This window comes from Neovison vison, chromosome 8, assembly GCF_020171115.1.
Source record: "Neovison vison isolate M4711 chromosome 8, ASM_NN_V1, whole genome shotgun sequence".
Classification (NCBI taxonomy): domain Eukaryota; kingdom Metazoa; phylum Chordata; class Mammalia; order Carnivora; family Mustelidae; genus Neogale; species Neogale vison.
In genome coordinates this window covers 78,291,322-78,309,766 of record NC_058098.1, presented here as the reverse complement: position 1 = coordinate 78,309,766, position 18,445 = coordinate 78,291,322, and the positions used below count along the sequence as shown (strand labels likewise).

General features: G+C 35.6%; 1 protein-coding gene across 6 annotated transcripts in view; it reads left to right on the top strand.

Moving 5' to 3' along the window:
* PPP4R3B (protein phosphatase 4 regulatory subunit 3B) overlaps positions 1-16,266 on the top strand; it is a 69,932-nt gene extending 53,666 nt beyond the window's left edge. For 5 of the 6 annotated variants that reach the window (XM_044263991.1, XM_044263990.1, XM_044263989.1 and 2 more), the window contains 5 exons: positions 2,513-2,682; positions 5,408-5,547; positions 5,922-6,106; positions 7,699-7,895; positions 14,570-16,266. In XM_044263991.1, coding sequence (XP_044119926.1) covers positions 2,513-2,682; positions 5,408-5,547; positions 5,922-6,106; positions 7,699-7,895; positions 14,570-14,665 — 788 coding nt within the window. In that variant the 3' untranslated portion in view covers positions 14,666-16,266. The remainder of the gene's footprint in view (positions 1-2,512; positions 2,683-5,407; positions 5,548-5,921; positions 6,107-7,698; positions 7,896-14,569) is intronic. The other variant, XM_044263988.1, reaches the window with a different exon arrangement.
* Positions 16,267-18,445: the final 2,179 nt, after the last annotated feature.

The following is an 18,445-nucleotide window of genomic DNA, read 5'->3' as shown; positions in this document are numbered from 1 at the left end:
CTCGATCCCAGGACCCTGAGATCATGACCTGAGCCGAAGGCAGCGGCTTAACCCACTGAGCCACCCAGGCGCCCCTAAATTTTTTTCTTAAATGTAGTTGAGTAACACTTGATGGAGTGGCTCTTCCATAATATATTCTGCTGTTCTGTAGTGCACAGAGTATGGGATTGTTGAGTATTTTGCCATTCCAAAGAACACTATAGTAAATAGTGTAGTATATAAATCTTTTAAGTACTGGTTCCTTTATTTCCATAGTATGGATTCCCAATAATGATAATGCCAGGACAAAATGTTTATATAGTTTTAATGTATCCTTTTAAATTTGAATTTCACATACAGCCTCCAGATTACTTTCCCAAAAGATTGAAGCACTTGACACTCTTGCAGCACTATGTTACTGATTCCTAAAATGTTATGAAGAGGATGATGGAAAATGGGGTATTCCACTTGTGTTTTAATTTACATTTTCCTTGACATACTATGTATTTTCCTATTTTAGTGCTTTTGAATTTTATCTGTGTGAATTGCCTATTTTTTTCTTACAGCCCTTTTGTTTTAGGGATATTAATTTGTCACACTTGTTGGGGGGAAATGTCCCAGTCTCATTTATCTTTTGCATTTGCCTTTATTTATAGTATTTTTAAATATATAATAGTTTTAAGATTCTCTATGATGAAAAATGTGTCTCTTTTCCTTTTATGAGTTTTGGGGTTTTTATCTTGCCTAGGAACATCTCCTATGTCCTAAGATTATGCAAATAAAATACTCTCCTCAATTTACTTCTCATTTTTATTATTTCTTTTTTTTACTTATATATAATACATTTGAAGTCTGTTTTTATATATGGTTTGGAGGGTGTTGCTTTGTTTTCTTTCAAATGGATAGCAAGTTTTGCCAGTCCCCTTATTAAATAAACTGTGTTTTTCTTACTGAATTAAAATTTCTCTTGTTGTATAGTTAGTTGCTATATATATCTTATGTCTTGTTTCTGAGGTATTTTTTCTAAACCTGTCGTTTTATTAGATGAGATAAATAGGAAAGTTTATTCTTAGGCCACTGAGCCTCTTTTAAGGTTTAATATCTGCTAAGTCCCTGCTTGATTTTCCTTCTCAGTTTTCTTGGTTCTCAGATATTTGTTCTTCCATAATAACCTAAAAATAATTTTATCCAGTTCATTGTGACCAGATTATGTTAAAATTTTCTATCAGTTTTGGAAGGATTGATGTTCTCATGATAGGTGTTCCTATCTGGCTTTCTGTAAATAGTCCTTTTGGATGAGTGCAGAGTATCCTGTTTATGTGTATATATCACAGCTGAACAAACCTCCAGTATTTAAATGTTTACATTGGGTCAAGATTTCCATCTTAAGTAGTGCAGTTGTAACTATATTGTGTCATTCACCAGCAGTGTATGAGAGTGCCTGCTTGCTCACTTACTTAGTCTTTTTAGTCATAAATATTTCTTGTCCTGCTACAAAAAGGCAATGTTAAAGAAAAAAGGCTATGTTATAAGTCTAGCACTTCTTTCACACTTGTTTGTGGTTTTTTGGTTTTTTGGGTTTTTTCTTCACACTTATTTTGTGTTCCAGTTATCATACATTTATACCTTATGTGGCCTATTTCAGTTTTATTCTTAGATAGTATTTGGAACCTCTTTTGACAGGCACAGCTTCTTTTAATGACTTCCATCTGTGAACAAGTTGGAAATGAGAAACATTTCCTTTCAGTATTTAAAATTCGAAAAGCCACATTATACTGCTTGTTACTCTACTGTTCTTTTACCGATACAGCCTGACCTGTCACAGTTCATGTTTACCAAATACAAAACAGCTCATAAGCAATTGGTAAACAAGGGCTAAAATGTATAGGATTAAAATGTGTATGTTATAATGTATAGGTAGTGTCGGTTCACGGATGATTTTTCCAAGGCAAAGAGAACTGAAATAGTGGGAGTGGAACTATAGCCTTGATCAGAAAAAGTACAAGACCTTCAGCTCTCCTGTTAAGCTGGCAGCAGGAACCACTTTGGCTTTATTTTCAGAAAATCGAGAAGTACCTACCCTCCAGAGCTCCCGCTGTGGGGAGGTGAGGCAGATTTGGGCAGGTTGCACCACTCCTGTGCCCACTTTCAAGAAAGACAGCCCTGTCCTGGCTCTGAGCTGCCATCACTACATCATCTGCATGTCTCCCAGCACTGCTCTGAGTACTGTTAGCATTGGCACTTGATTGGTTTCTGTGGGTTTTTAAAAATCTTTATACCATGGAGCTACCCGCGTGGGTACTTTATCTCCCAAGTACCAGTTATTGGGTTTTTTGCTAGCTCTGGCTACATGAGTTAACACAGATTTGAGTGGTCTTACCCTAACTCTATTTTTTCCTCAAAACCCAGTTATTTTTAGTGCACATTTTTACTTTTTATTTTAGAATATATACATTGCTTTATGTAAAAATACCTGTGTAATAATTGCTATTAATGTGGTTATCAATTTGTTCCCTGTATGATTTTTAATTAGGTGCTCTTCGTTTTATGAGGCGGATAATTGGCCTTAAAGATGAATTTTATAATCGTTACATCACGAAGGGAAATCTTTTTGAGCCAGTTATAAATGCTCTTCTGGATAATGGAACTCGGTACAATCTGTTGAATTCAGCTGTTATTGAGTTATTTGAATTTATAAGAGTGGTAAGTTTATGCTGAAGGATTCTTAGTAAAATAAAATAATTACATGTTTAGCAATGTTAATATTTTTTTTTTAAGATTTTATTTATTTATTTGATAGAGAGAGATCACAAGTAGATGGAGAGGCAGGCAGAGAGAGAGAGAGAGAGATGGAAGCAGGCTCCCTGCTGAGCAGAGAGCCCAATCCCAGGACCCTAAGATCATGACCTGAGCCGAAGGCAGCGGCTTAACCCACTGAGCCACCCAGGCGCCCGCAATATTAATATTTTAAATTGTGAAATTTAGCATGGTGTTTTAACCCATGTTTACTCTATATTATTCTCAGTTCCATTTTTATTGCCCAGATGTTTTCAGGATTATATTTGGCATATGTAGACATTTTAGTCAAGTATGCCATTCATGAGATCTGGATTATCTTTGTAGGGGTAGTGATAAATAGAAAGGTTGAAAGTAATTACTTTGGCAAACTGCTAGATGATGTATAAAAGGTAGGCTATTATCGTGTAAATTTAAGTTGAAGAGACCAGGAAGTGAGGCAGACCACTCCAACTGCCTTATCTTATAGATGAGGGGCTTCAGACACCCAGAGTAATCAAGTGATTTATTTAGGAGCATCCATTTGGTTAGGAGCATAGTCAGAGCTTGAAGACAGGTCACAGCTCAGTTTTGGGCAACAGAAGGTCTGTCATAAAAAGATCTGGAGAGAACTCTACGTGAACAATAAGGTTGAGATAGGTAACTGTAGGACCAATACAATAAATTTACCCTCTCCCACACACTGAAATCATTCCATCAGGGAAAATGGCCACATGGTTAGAATTTGAATAAAAGAAAGTCAAAGCTAGAAATTCATTCTCTAGCTTTGGCTCCTGCAGATTTCTGTTCATGACATGCTGTTCTCATATAAACATTTGGCTGGCAGGATTACTTTTCTAATAGTCACTTGTCCAAAGTATGGTTTTCAAAAGGATGAAGAGAATAGAAGTATTGTCTTTAGCCTTAGAAAAGAGGGAACATAGTTAACTAGCTTACCAAGTATCTGAACCCTGTTTCACAATGTACTGTTGTAATGAACCAGAGATTGGCGCATATATATATATATATCCCCTTAAAATTTTTGGTGAGGGGGCGCCTAGGTGACTCAGTTGGATAAACATCTGCCTTCAGCTCAGTCATGATTCCAGGGTCCCAGCGGCAAGACTGCCCCTCCCTCTCCCTCTGCCTGTTGCTCTGCCTGTTTGTGCTCTCTCTGTTGAATAAACAAAATCTTTAAAAAAGTTAAAAAAAATTTTAGTGAGAAACTGATAAAATGACTTGTAGGGTTCACAACCCCACCCGTTTCTGTGATTGAATTTGTTTTTCAGAAAATAATTTTAAGTGGTTGATAAATGTACATTGAATCCCAAAACTTAACTCATCTTTTATTTTTTTAAAGACTTATTTATTTGAGAGAGAGAGTGCAAGTGGGGGTGAGGGCAGAGCAAGAGGATTACAAACAGATTCCCTGCTGAGCATAGAGCCCCACATGGGGCTCAGTCTCAGGACCCCAAGATCGTGACCTGAGCCAAAACCAAGAGTCAAGTGCTTAACCGACTGAGCCACCCAGGTACTCCAAAACTTAACTCATCTTTTTTGTTCAGTATATAACACTGAACCATTTTACCTGGGTTTCTAATATCTCTTCTTTGCATATTATTTGAGATTTCCAGAGAAAATAGTTTGAAGACTTAAAAGTCCTTAAAAAACAGATTATGGGGCGCCTGGGTGGCTCAGTGGGTTAAGCCTCATTTTGGCTCAGGTCATGATCTCAGGGTCTTGGGATGGAGCCCCTCGTTGGACTCTCTGCTCAGCAGGAAGCCTGCTTCCCCCTGCCCTCTCTCTGCCTACTTGTGATCTCTCTGTCAAATAAATAAAATCTTTAAAAACAAACAAACAATGTATCTTTTAAAGAAGTGACATGTATATTTCTTGTTAATCTTAAATTCCTGAATCACAATTTCAGTTATTATTAATAATGAGTATACTTTGCATGCAGGCATTTGCAATGATTATTTAGAATGGTTCATTTAGAATTTAAAAGAATTTAGGAGTTATTACTATCAGTTTGTTTCACAAAAACTATACCACTGGAAAACTGCAGAAACAGGTAGAATTCAAGTTAATAGTTTATCAAATATGTATATGTAATATAGTTATAGGAGTCTGTGTTTATTATTTTAGGTAAGGCTTATCCCATTTTGATGCCAGTAAAGGAGGAGTCTTTAAGTTAACACCTAAAATTTGTTAAAAGTGGAATTTCACTATCTGCCTTCTAACTAGCTGTGTGCTCTTCATCAGGTCATCCAACCTCTCAGATCCTCAATTTTCCTTTTCTGTAAAATGGGGGTAATAAAACCTATTTCATAGAATTGTTAGGATCAAGTGAAACTATATGTTAAAGTACTTTTTAAATTGTAAAGTACTATGTAAACGCAAAGAATAAACAGAAGACATAAACTAACTCTAGTTACTTTCAAATGTTTTGTAGCCCCCCAAAAGAGCTCCTTTTTTATTCCTAGTTTTCTCTGGAGGCCTGGCTCATGTGTAAAGAAACTAGGACATTTATTTTTGTAATGTGATTTTGAAAAACCTTTTTTGATCAGCTTTGGAACTATAAAAAAGTTCTTTTAAGTTTTTCTCCTAACAGTCATTGAATTATATTTGAATTGTAAATTTTGTCCTCATACAGGAAGATATCAAGTCTCTTACTGCACATATAGTTGAAAACTTTTATAAAGCACTTGAATCAATAGAATATGTTCAGACATTCAAAGGATTGAAGACTAAATATGAGCAAGAAAAAGACAGACAAAATCAGAAACTGAACAGGTATTGTTTAAATATATTGTATTTATAGGCTATAAAATTATATCCAAAATCTTCTGTTCGGATCTCACGTATGAACTTTACCCAGGAGCATTCTTTCCATCATTAGATAGTACAGGGTTGTATAGAAGGTAGGATATTCTCCCTACCCAAATCTTTTATTTGAACATATCATAACTCAAGATAATTTTTATTTTAATTTACAATATTTTGGAGTGTTCTGGGGTTACATCTTGTATCACAGTCAAGGTGATTATGATGTAAATTATACATAGTTAAAATTACTTTTGCTCCTTTTGGTTATACATATATAGTCTCAAATTTAATCTGGTCACAAACTTTAAATCATTACTCAGTATTTGTGATGTTTCTTACAGTGTACCATCTATATTGCGTAGTAACAGATTTCGCAGAGATGCAAAAGCCTTGGAAGAGGATGAAGAAATGTGGTTTAATGAAGATGAAGAGGAGGAAGGAAAAGCAGTTGTGGCACCAGTAGAAAAATCTAAGCCAGAAGATGATTTTCCAGATACTTATGAAAAATTTATGGAGACAAAAAAAGGTATTAAAATTTTGAATTTTGGAATAATGTAGCATTTATTAGGTACAGAAATTATCAGTTGCTTGTGAAGGTTTGGTCATAGTATATAAAGCATGAAAGACATGAATTTTATAGTGAATTGGGATCTTTTAAAATTTCCACATCTTTTTCCAAATCTGGGAGTTATTTTCATGTTTAAACTGTTTTTCTTGAAACTTGCCCTTTTGCAGTGCTCTTCATTTGCTGTTTAGAATCACATTGTCTACTTATTCATTGCCTTCAGTGAACAATCTTGGATTTATTTCTGTATTGAGATCTCCAGTAATAATAGAAACCATATATTGGGGTGCCTGGGTGGCTCAGTTGGTTGAATGACTGCCTTCACCTCGGGTCGTGATCCTGGAGTCCCGGGATAGAGTCCTGCATTGGTTTCCCTGGTCGGCAGGGAATCTGCTTCTCCCACTGACCTCTTTCCTCTCCTCTTTCTGTCTCTCAAATAAATAAATAAAATCTTTAAAAATAAATAAATAAATAATAGAGACCATATAGATACATAGAAACTTTCCTTTTATCATTTTGAGGAAACTAAGCTCAAAGAAGTAATTTTACCCTTTGAAATTTTAAAATCATTATCAAAATTTCATTAAGGATAAACTGTAAAGAGAAGTAACATTTCCCATCTTCAAATATGTTTACCTTGTTTATGAAACTGAGATCTTACCTTTCAAAAGAATCATTTTAATTCTATGGCCTGAAAAATTACTAGAGTATTGTCCTGCATATATCATATAAATGTTTACTAAAAGTTTACATTTTGAAAGTCAAAAGCACTTGTGATTTTCTAAAAACATTTCTCCTTAGTGTTTCACTGATTTATTAACATTTTTCCTGCAACTGCTGTTCCCAGCCTCACTCATTATGTACTTGTTAGTACCCAAAGTTCTATTTACTTCAGCCTCACAGAACAAATAGCCCATCAAAATGTCCTAGGTTTTTCTAGCCTAATTCCTCTACCTGTACTCATGATAGGCATTGCCCTGAGAACAGTGAAAAGGGGAGGTGAGGCCATACTTGAAGTACTGCATCCACTTGAGAATCAGATACAAAAAAGTAGCAACCAGATATGAAAGGATACTGGATACCTAACTCATAAGAGAAACAGATAGAGGATCCTAGAATATTCAGGAAATAGGAGACTGATAGATGTGATCATATCATTGTCGTTGGGCACTTGAAATACTGATTTGTGACAGAGATTATCAAGTCCGTCAAGGACTATAATATAGAAGTCTAGGATCAGTGCAGTGAAGCTGCAGAGAGACAGTAAAAGGAAGAGTCAGAAGTAGTGAATCCTTGACTCATCCTACATAGAACTGTGGGATTCTAGTGTAGGATAGCTGATTCTGGTCAGTGATTCTTGAGGTCCTTTCTAATCCTGGGTTTCTAAGATTCAGGCTAATTAAAGACTTAGCACTGTACATACCATGCTCTACTCTTAGCTCTTAGGAAGCAAAGGCAGTGTTTTATAAGTTTTTAAGTTGTTGTTATTTTCAGTTGCTTTGCTTAGTAGGAATATTTACTAAGAAAGATGAAAAATTTTACATTCTTTTTAGCAAAAGAAAGTGAAGACAAGGAAAACCTTCCCAAAAGGACATCATCAAGTGGCTTCAAATTTACTTTCTCCCATTCTGCCAGTGCTGCTGCTAATGGAACAAACAGTAAATCTGTAGTGGCTCAGACACCACCAGCAAGCTCTAATGGATCCTCTTCCAAAACTACAAACTTGGCCACATCAGTAACAGCCACCAAGGTATGTGAAATTATTCTATACATGAACTTTGCTTTTCCCATCTTTAAAATTATCTTGTGTTTACTAAAGAAAATTTGGATAAAAAAAGTAATTTCAAAGAAGAAAAAAAGTTAAAGAGAAGAAAAGTTGTACACACTATCTTAGAGAACATGACTGCTAATACCATTTGATTCATTCTTCAGGTATATGGGTTTATCTGACACGTAATTGAGGTCTTTCTATAAAGTTTTGTATACTACTTTCATTTATTTCTTAAAAAAAATTTTCTGTGTTACTAAAACAGTGTTGATGACTGCAAAATTTCATTTTATTTAGCTGTATGATAATATTTGTAAGAAATCTATCCAGTTATCTTTTGGAGCACTGGAGTTGATTCTCATGTTTCATTGATAGAACTGTTGGTGGTGTTGCATTTTAAGTTATTTTCTTGAATCGATGAGTAGAAGAATATTTTCATACATATTGTCAAATACCCTCAGGAAGTTTCTACCAGTTTATGTTACCGTAACCATTGTGAGTGTGCTTGACTCACTGCAGCTTTGCCAGTGTTACTATAGTTATTTTTAATCCTTGTCCATTAGGTAGTGGAGAAGTATACCTCTCATTCCCAGTTGTGTGCTCTTTGTTAGCTGATGTTGACTATTAGCCTTTTGAATTTGCTCTTTTGCAAGTTGTCTTTTCATGGTCTTGCCTTTTTAAAATTGGGTTATGTTTTTCTTAATATGAGTGAATCTTTAGTTATAAGGATATTAGCCTTTTTGTCATTTGCATAGCAAATGTATTTTCCATTCGTTACTTTTTTATATAAACAAGTTTAAATTTTTTTTTTTTTTTAAGATTTTATTTATCTGTTTGGGAGAGAGAGCACAAGCAGGTGGGGGGAGGGGTAGAGGAAGAGGGAGAGGCTCCCCCATGAGCAGGGAGCCCAGCACAGAGATCAGTCCCAGGACCCTGAGATCATGACCTGAGCTGAAGGCAGATGATGCTTAACCGACTGAGCCACCCAGGCACCTTTAAACAAGTTTAAATTTTATATAAAATTTTCTTCTTTCACTTATACTGTTATTCTGTGTAACCATCCTTTTCCCGAAAAAGAAGTGGCTTAAAATAAAAAGGCATAAATCTGAGACAACTGTTAACATAAGAGTATAAGGGTAGAAGCGGCAGTGCCATAGGAGTAAAAAACCTAATGTGAAGGGATGCTTCTCAGTTTGAACACAAAATACAATTTGAGGTTCTTCTTTCACAAAAATGTAGTCTTTATTCACTGTCGTATTGAGGTAAGTTCTTTCTAACTAGAAATTTTAAAATTTTCACTTCTTGATTAAAAAATCTGGTGTAATATTTGTGTCACTATATTAGCAATATCTGTTGTGAAGTTAAATTGTTCAGGTTCGTATCTTGGCTCTGCCTCTTTCTAGGCTATTTGACCTTGAGTAAGTTATTATATCTCTCAGGACCTTATTTTTTATTTTAAACAAGGGTAAAATAGCATCTACTTTATAGGCTTGTACATATTAAATTATTTAATAAACGTAAAGAGCTTAGAACACTGTTTGCACTTTATCAGTATATACTAGGTTTTCTTTCTCAAATCAAAGCAATACATGCACTTACTTTCAAAAGTCAAAATAATATTAAAATGTTGAGAAAAGTCAGTCCTCTATTCTTCTCCAGAGATAGCTTAGAACTCTTCTTCTTGTACCTGTTTCTTCTGTTTCTTAAATGTAATGTTAATATTAGATATTGTTTCATCAAGTTTAGACCTAATTCATTAAATTCTTATTACGATAGATGGGAATTGAACATGTGAACACTCCTTAACCAGTCCTTACTTTTTTTCCCTGTGTCACAATTTTTGGCTTAAATAACATTTGATAATTTTATAGCGATAATGACAACATAAATATTCTTTATACACGACTTTTTTCCTGGTCTTTTTTCTATACTGCATGTTTCTGGATAACTTTTCTCTTTCTTGAGTAAAAATTGGCACCATTTTATCATTTGTTGCAGTAGTTAGGTGCCTGTTGTTAATTCTTTCAGTACCTTTCAGGTTAGTTTCTGTGTTCTCTTTGATATCTCCAGTCTGGTTCCGACCTAGATCCTTTGCTCTGTAGACTTGCTGCACAGCTCTTGTATTGTTTCTGGGTCTTATGTCTTTGTACTCTTTCTTGATTTACCGTCCCATTTCAATGGAGCACATCCTTTAATAATTGTTTTCTGAGAAAAGAATCCCAGGAGAGGTTAAATTTGAGCCCCTGCATCTATGAAAATGTGTTGATTCCGTCCTGCTTGATGGCCAGTTTTAACTGAATGTAGAACCAAATAGGAAATCATTTTCTTTTAAAACTTAGAAGTTATTGCTGCCAAGAAATCCAAAGACATTCTTATTTCTGATCCTTTGTGTGTGAGTTTTTATTATCTTCTTGGAAGTAGCTAAACAATCATGTCCTTCAGTTTGGAAACATATTATTTCACAGTAACTTACTGTTTCGAGATTGGGCCCTCTGTATTAATCTTAAAACTTTCATAATTTTTCTCTCCTATTACTCTTTTTTTTCCCTCTTTTTGTTCTGTTTTCTGGCTTATTTTCTTAGAGTTCTTAATGCATTATCCTTCCAGATAATTTTTTACTTACGACTTAGCAATATCAAGTACAAGCACTAACACATTTTTTACCCTTTTTAACACTAACAGCAGATTACTGAATACATTTGTACCACATTTTGGAGAGGTCAAGAAGAAAACAGTGATTGCTCTTGGAAAATAAATAGCTTGTCACTCTAGATTATGATAAAAGTTTGAAATTCACTATCTGTTAATTGCCACAGTTGAATTGATTGGTTCTTAAAATTAAATAGATCAGGTGTGAACTTGTCTATTTTCCTTGGTAAGGCATTTTAAAGCTCTAATATGCTATTAAAATTGCATTCTTTGAAAACTTGGTGGTTTTCAAGGCTGGTGAGACATTAGCTACTAATGAAATTATAAGGATTTTTTTTTTTTTTAACTTACAGAGCTGTAAAATATGCACATTTTCCTTGAACAAGAATACTTAACAAAAAAAAAAAGAAAAATACTTACAAAGTCATAATCAGAAACCATTAGTGGGTGCTAAAACAAACATTTCTTTTGCCACAGATTAATAGAAGAGAACTCTGGATCTTGCTTTTTCACTTAACTAACTAACCTGGGTGAGCTTTCCGTATTAGAACATAAAGAACTTCCTCCATAGAATTCCACAGTGTGATATACTTTAATTTATAAGTAACCCTCTTGATGCATTTTAAAGTTGTTTCCAGCTTTTTGCAGTTAAAACAATTGTAACTTTCTACACAAAATATTTCATACACATGCATATTTCTATATAGAATATGTATTTACAGTTTTGATTAGTTACTAAATTTACTTAGTAAAATGGAAATATGTGAGTAGGTCCTTAACACAGTATATATGGCCAGTACCAAAAGCTAGCTAAATACTTAAGGACATATTAGAAGTGTTCCCTCCAAAGTTGGGAACAAGATGGGATACCAATGTGATTGCTGTTATTTAACGATTGTTCTGGGGTTGTAGCCAGTGCAGTTAGGTGAGATCAAGAAATCAAAGCTATAGGGGTGCCTGGGTGGCTCGGTTGGTTTAGCTACTGCCTTCGGCTCAGGTCATGATCCCAGGGTCCTAAGATCGAGTCCTGCATCGGGCTCCCTGCTCAGTGGGGGGCCTGCTTCTCCCTGTCCCTCTGCTGCTGTGCCTGCTTGTGCTCTCTCACTCTGTCAAATAAACAAATAAAAATCTTTAAAAAAAAAAAAAAGAAAGAAAGAAAGAAATTAAAGCTATCAAAATAAGATAAAAACCATCACTTTTGCTGATGATTTTTAAAAATTTTATTAATCATATTTATGGAAGATCTGTCCTTTATTTTTTGAGTAGAGGATAATTGTTGAATTCTCTCTCCTTGGATTTTTTAATATGATTAATTATATTAATAGTTTCCTAACTTATAATTTTTTAGTTCATTGGTTTCGTTCAGAAAAAATGTCATTGTGTCCTCATAGGTATTTATTAATCATTATCATTTTTTTTCATCCCTTCCTTCATATTGGAAACTTTTCTTAAAGGGTAATTGGATTAAGTGGTCTAATTGCAATCTGATATTTATTTTAAAACAAGTATGTTTATGTTTGTATATTAAGTCTGGAATCTGTCAGATTCTTTACAGGGTGCATCTCTGGGTCACAGGCCTTTTAACCTCTAATACTTAACATTTTATATTTTTATTTTCTTTTTTTTTTTTTTTTTTAAAGATTTTATTTATTTATTTGAGAGAGAGAGACAGTGAGAGAGAGCATGAGAGGGGAGAAGGTCAGAGAGCGAAGCAGACTCCCCGTGGAGCTGGGAGCCTGATGTGGGACTTGATCCCGGGACTCCAGGATCACGCCCTGAGCCGAAGGCAGTCGTCCAACCAACTGCGCCACCCAGGCGTCCCTATATTTTTATTTTCAATAAAAATGATTGTTTTAATGTATAGGAGTTTGTTTATGGGATATATATATATATAAATAAGAGATAAAATTGATATTAAATTGTGTGGCTAAGTGCTTTGGATAGAATATTTACTAATCTTAAGGAAAAAGTCATTTTAAATGTTACCCAGTGGTGGGGCGCCTGGGTGGCTCAGTGGGTTAAGCCGCTGCCTTCGGCTCAGGTCATGATCTCAGGGTCCTGGGATTGAGTCCCGCATGTGGCTCTCTGCTCAGCAGGGAGCCTGCTTCCTCCTCTCTCTCTCTCTGCCTGCCTCTCTGCCTACTTGTGATCTCTCTCTGTCAAATGAATAAATAAAATCTTTAAAAAAAAAAAAAATGTTACCCAGTGGAAGCTAAAATGTTTGTACATTATGATATATAATCTGTAATCCTAAGCATGATTAAAACTTCCCTTGGTAATTTTTCATGTTTGTGAATATCAGACTGGTGCCTTTTTGAAGGTAATTACATCTTCTGTCTCCTCCCGTCTAACTTGTTTGGCTTAGAAACCAAATGATCAAGAATAAGATTAGTAATAGCAGATAATAGCAATTATTGAACCCTAACTACATACCAAGCACTGTGTTTTTTATGTTTTATTTTCATTTTATTTTCAAAATAGTTCACTGAGGACTAAATACTATTTTTTTTAAAGATTTTATTTATTTATTTGACAGAGATCACAAGTAGGCAGAGAGGCAGGCAGAGGGAGAGGGAGAAGCAGACTCCCTGCTGAGCAGAGAGCCGGATGCGGGACCCTGGGATCATGACCTGAGCTGAAGGCAGAGGCTTTAACCCACTGAGCCACCCATGCGCCCCTAAATACTATTAGAGTAATTTTACAGATAAGGAAAATGAAGCATAGAGATACTAAATCATCAGGCAGACTACAATACAATCAATACTTTTTTACCAGTTTAGCCATACTGCCTTTTGCTTATCAAACCTAAGACTTGTGTGTTACTAAGCTGAGAAAGCAGGATTCTCACATAAGTTTATATGGTATAAATAAGTTTGATTTTTCATTCCCAGGGTTTCTGATAACAGTTTCAAGCTGCTTAGTGGCCTTTGTTGATATTACAGTGATTCAGTTATATATTGGCAAAGTGTTACTGCCAAATGTCTGGGTTTTTTATATATGAAGCTGCTTAGCTTTGAAATATGAGTTATTTTAGTTTTGTTTATCCCCTTGAGGTCTGAAGGGTTTGCACTAAATCCAGTGTTCACAGTAATGCTCTTAACCTATGGGACCTATGTATGAACTTCATGGGGTGGATTCAGAATGAGTGCAAACCTGAGGACATTTAATTTCCTGGGTAGTGTCCAGAACTTTAATAGGATTTTTAAAGGGTTCCATGACTCATAGAAGGCCAAACACTTGAATTACTTCATCCTTACTTTCCTTTTGGTTAGAGGTAGCCCTAAATTTTTTAGTTGTTAGTTTTAGGGACAATTTCATTTGTTTATTATTATCAAAAGCATAATGAAAACAATGGTATGTACTTAGTAATGAAATACTACACATGTGAAGTATAGAGACAAAAGGAGGCTTACTGCCATCGACTGACTACACTCTCTAGTTTAAACATGGAGAAATGAACCAGTTCATTCCCATGACCCTTCCAGCTCATGATTTGTGAGTCTTGCTGTTTGGAGATACATTTTTCCATAGTGAAATTTTGCTAAATTGAATTGAATTATGAGGTATCGTTAAAAATCGAGGAGCTAGGGCGCCTGGGTGGCTCAGTGGGTTAAGCCGCTGCCTTCGGCTCAGGTCATGATCTCAGGGTCCTGGGATTGAGTCCCGCATCGGGCTCTCTGCTCAGCAGGGAGCCTGCTTCCTCCTTTCTCTCTCTCTCTGCCTGCCTCTCTGCTTACTTGTGATCTCTCTCTGTCAAATAAATAATAAAATCCTCAACAACAAAAAAAAAAATCGAGGAGCTAAATAGAAAAGTTGAGGGTAACTTAGAGTGCCACCAGTGGTACCAAGTGTTCATAATTTTCAAGCAGTTCCTTTATCAAATTCAAATATATCTGAGATATACATTAGTTTAGAAAATTTGTGATATCTTTAAAAGTGATTATACTAATAAGTTTTTTTTTTCCTTAAGTTACATATGTTAAAAAATTCTTTTTATTCTTCAATAGGGAAGTTTGGTTGGTTTAGTGGATTACCCAGATGATGAAGAAGATGATGAAGAAGAAGAAACATCTCCCAGGAAAAGACCTCGTCTTGGTTCATAAAGTATTTAATGGGGACCCTCAATGCGTGGTCTTACTAAGATGCTGCAACTGTTCAATGAGCTGAAAATCTGAATCAGAAAGCTTTCTCACTTGAACTTACAAATATACAAGGAGTAGCTAAAGATACTCAGTATATCAGCTAGGAGAATTTAGTTCTGTAAAAAACCAGGCTTCCCAGGAACTTGATTGCTTGCTAGTAATTAAGGAGTTTGCCTTTCAGGCTGTCAAAAAAAAAAAAAACAAAAAAAAAAGGTTAGTAACCAGAACCTGGGAGATAGCTTCTTTCTGAGGAAACTTTCAGGTTTGGGGATGGCTTGGGGAGGGAACAAGGTTGATAAAATTATATTAAATGCAGGGTTGCTCCAGGGGGGTATCCGATCTAGAAATGATTACAAAACTTTAGTTACAAACCCAATAACATTACTTGTATAATGGTGCTGGCCATGTTGTTCTTTTAATCAGTTGCCTCTTTTTAAAAAAAAATTTTTATGAAAACCAAATTCACCTATCATAAAAATGAAGTTATGCTGTTGGGACCATTTTTTGAAGATTTAACAAATTCAGCCTTATAGGTATTTGAAGGGAAGTATACTCTGTGTTACAGTACATGTTGATTTTTCTACACCAGGAATTTTCAGTGTGTATTTTGAGGAAAACAAACAAGCTGGATTCAAAATGGACAGTCTTGTTAATATAACTTTACAGCACTTTTAGAGATAACTGATGCCAAGAATCAGTACAGTAGTATTTCAAAATGATCTTCTCTAGAAACTTGGGAGTGGATTAACAGAACGTTTCCAAATGTCTCCTAGTAGTACATACAATCTTTTGTGCAAGATATTTTGACGTCACTTTCTGCTTCGTTCATAAAGTTGTCTCTCTCCAGAGCTGCAGGCAAGGTTTAAAGTATAATTTATAAAGACTCACATACAAAAATCAGTGCTGAATGAAGTGGCATTTAATATCTAGAGGCCATTTTGATCCGAGAAGTTACTTCAGTGTCAAAGAAGTTACTTCAGTGTCAAAGTCAATATGCAGCACATGAAGTTTTTCCATAGACAAACAAGGGTGTAATATGAAAGCTGCTTTTTTTAAAGAGTAAAAGCACATTCCATGTACGTAAATGAATTTAAGATAAGTTGAGGTGAACAGTTAAGAGGTTTTATTTTTAGAACAGCAAGTTAACTGTAAATATTTTAATGTTAGTTTGCTCATCTGTGATCTGAGATCAAGCTGAAGTAAGAAAAACATCCCCCAAACTAAATTTCATACATTGGGGAAAAAAAAAAACCTAAAAACAGGAATTCCAGCTACAATCTTCAGATCACCCTTGCAATGTGTTATGGGTCCATTTTTTCTGGAATAGCTTAAACTGAAGCAGTTTCCCCTGTTTTGGAGATTTTGTAGTTTATTTTAATTTTGGCTATTGTTTGGAAAAGATGGGCTGTCTGTGTAGATATGAAGTATAGTTTTTCCATAAAACAGATGTTTATTTTGTATTAAAAATACCACTGTACTTGTTTTACACCATTTGTATACATGTGGTGATATTAATGCTGAACTGTAAAATTCGGGAATTAAAATGTGACCCTGTAATTCTATGATTGTTGCTTTTGTTTGGTTTGTTGTAAATATAAGTTAACTCCATTTTGAGATTTGTCCATTTTATAGTATCTTTTAAAAGCCAGTAAGTTATCCATAGATATTTATTATAAACCACTAAGTCCTACACCAATCCGAATGAAATAATTCTAAACAAACAAAGATTGACTGTACTTTAAGAATTACTGATTTTACTTACAGACGGTGTGCCTTGGGCAAATGAAGTCTCAGCACCAAAACATCACAGTGTGGGGCTAGTCTCAACTCTTTGATTAAAAGTACACATAATGAAAAAGACCTTCCACTTTATAAGGCAAGTGATTCAGGATAATTTAAACTAAGATCAGTACAGTTACCATCTGAATACGGTTTTTTTCAAGCAAATTCTGTGAAGCCCCTTTTACTTTTAGCTCTTAATAAATTTCCTCTTGTCATCTAAGAAGCCCAGGCCTAAATCATTTCCCTGTTTACTCTTTTGACTCTTCCTGGTTAAGTAATTTTAAAGTTCCAGTAGGAATTATTATCTTTATATCTTATGAAGAGTTTCTTTAATTTTCCTTTCTGAGGAATTACGAGTCAAAACTTTAGATCATCATCATCTTAGGAACCTTATCACAGAAATGTGAGTCTTTTGTTGACTTAGAGGATAACAGTTTTCATGGTACATATGCTCACCCACAATGATATGAAAACAGGGCTTACAATATCCCTTGAAAGAATAACTATTCAATTTCCACATGTTAGCTGCCGTCTTAATGACTACCCTCAGGCAGATCAGGATTTTTATATATCTATCTTCACTCAGTGAACCAAGCCAGAGCCCACATTTGTATGCCTGAGGTTCTCTTAAAATTATATCTGTAAACATGTATCCACTATAAAAACTATTTTTAATAAAAAGTTACATGAAACAGATTTCTGTGTTTTAATCACTAGTTTTTCTTCTTGTCCATCTAAAGTGATGAAATGTGACAAATGTAAAGTAATGCTGGTTTTTCTCTGCAGGTTGAAGACGGGCTAAACAAATTTTGGTATCCCTTTATAAAAGTTTGTAGATTTAAAGAGATAAGACACAATTAAACCTCAGGAGCAACCCATAACTAGAAAAGAGGGTGCTTGCTGGAAGACAATACAGGAGGTTTTCTGAAAGAAGGGTATCTCCCCCTATTCTGGTTCTCTGTAAGCAGCCAACCACAGAAAACCATCTAGGACCCCTTCACATAAAAAAGACCTATACCCATGGCTGCATTTCCCTCAGTATTCAATGGTTCCCATTATCTTTTTTTAATGGTAGCTTTTCTATAAAGAGCGAGTATTTTTAACATCCTTCACATCCCTTTTCCAAGTGCTGTTTGCTCCTGCCCAGGATAACTGGTCTTTTGATTGGATTTCCTTATACTTGGTATACCCACAACGATTCTAACTCACCCACTCTCCATACCACACCTACACTTTTTTTAAGTGAACATTATGATGTAACTTTTCTGCTTTAAAACTTTTCAGTGACTTCCTCCTGCCATAATAAAATTTAAAATCCTCACATTCCCTACAAGGCCCTGCAAATCAGTCCCCCAACTATCTCCAGCTTCATAGGCCAGCATTCTGCCTACATTCTGTATACTCATCATACTGCCTGCTCCTCCTAGCTGCTGCCTCCTTTCCTGCAACAGGACCTGAGTTGTTCCTTCCCATTTCTCCCTGTAACTAGCCTTCCAGTCAGCTAAAGCATGGCTTTCTCAAGGAGGCTTGGCCAGCCCTGCTTATAATACCGCACTTTTCCCTTTGTACACTTGGCTCTGCAGGCCAATTCTAGCCCCGTGAAGGCAGGGTATCTGGTAATCTAGTTGATGACTGTATCCCCCACACCTGCACAGTGCTTAGCCCAAACAAAAACCAAGCTGGAGGGGCACCTGGGTGGTTCCGTGGGTTAAAGCCTCTCCCCTCGGCTCAGGTCATGATCCCAGGGTCCTGGGATCGAGCCCCGCATCGGGCTCTTTGCTCAGCGGGGAGCCTGCTTCCCTCCTTTCTCTCTGCCTGCTTCTCTGTCTACTTGTGATCTCTGTCTGCCAAATAAATAAATAAAATTAAAAAAAAAAAAAAACCAAGCTGGAATGAATAAATGCACTATCAGTTCTCTATACCCTCTCAGCCCAAGTAGCTGCCTTCCCCACCACCCTT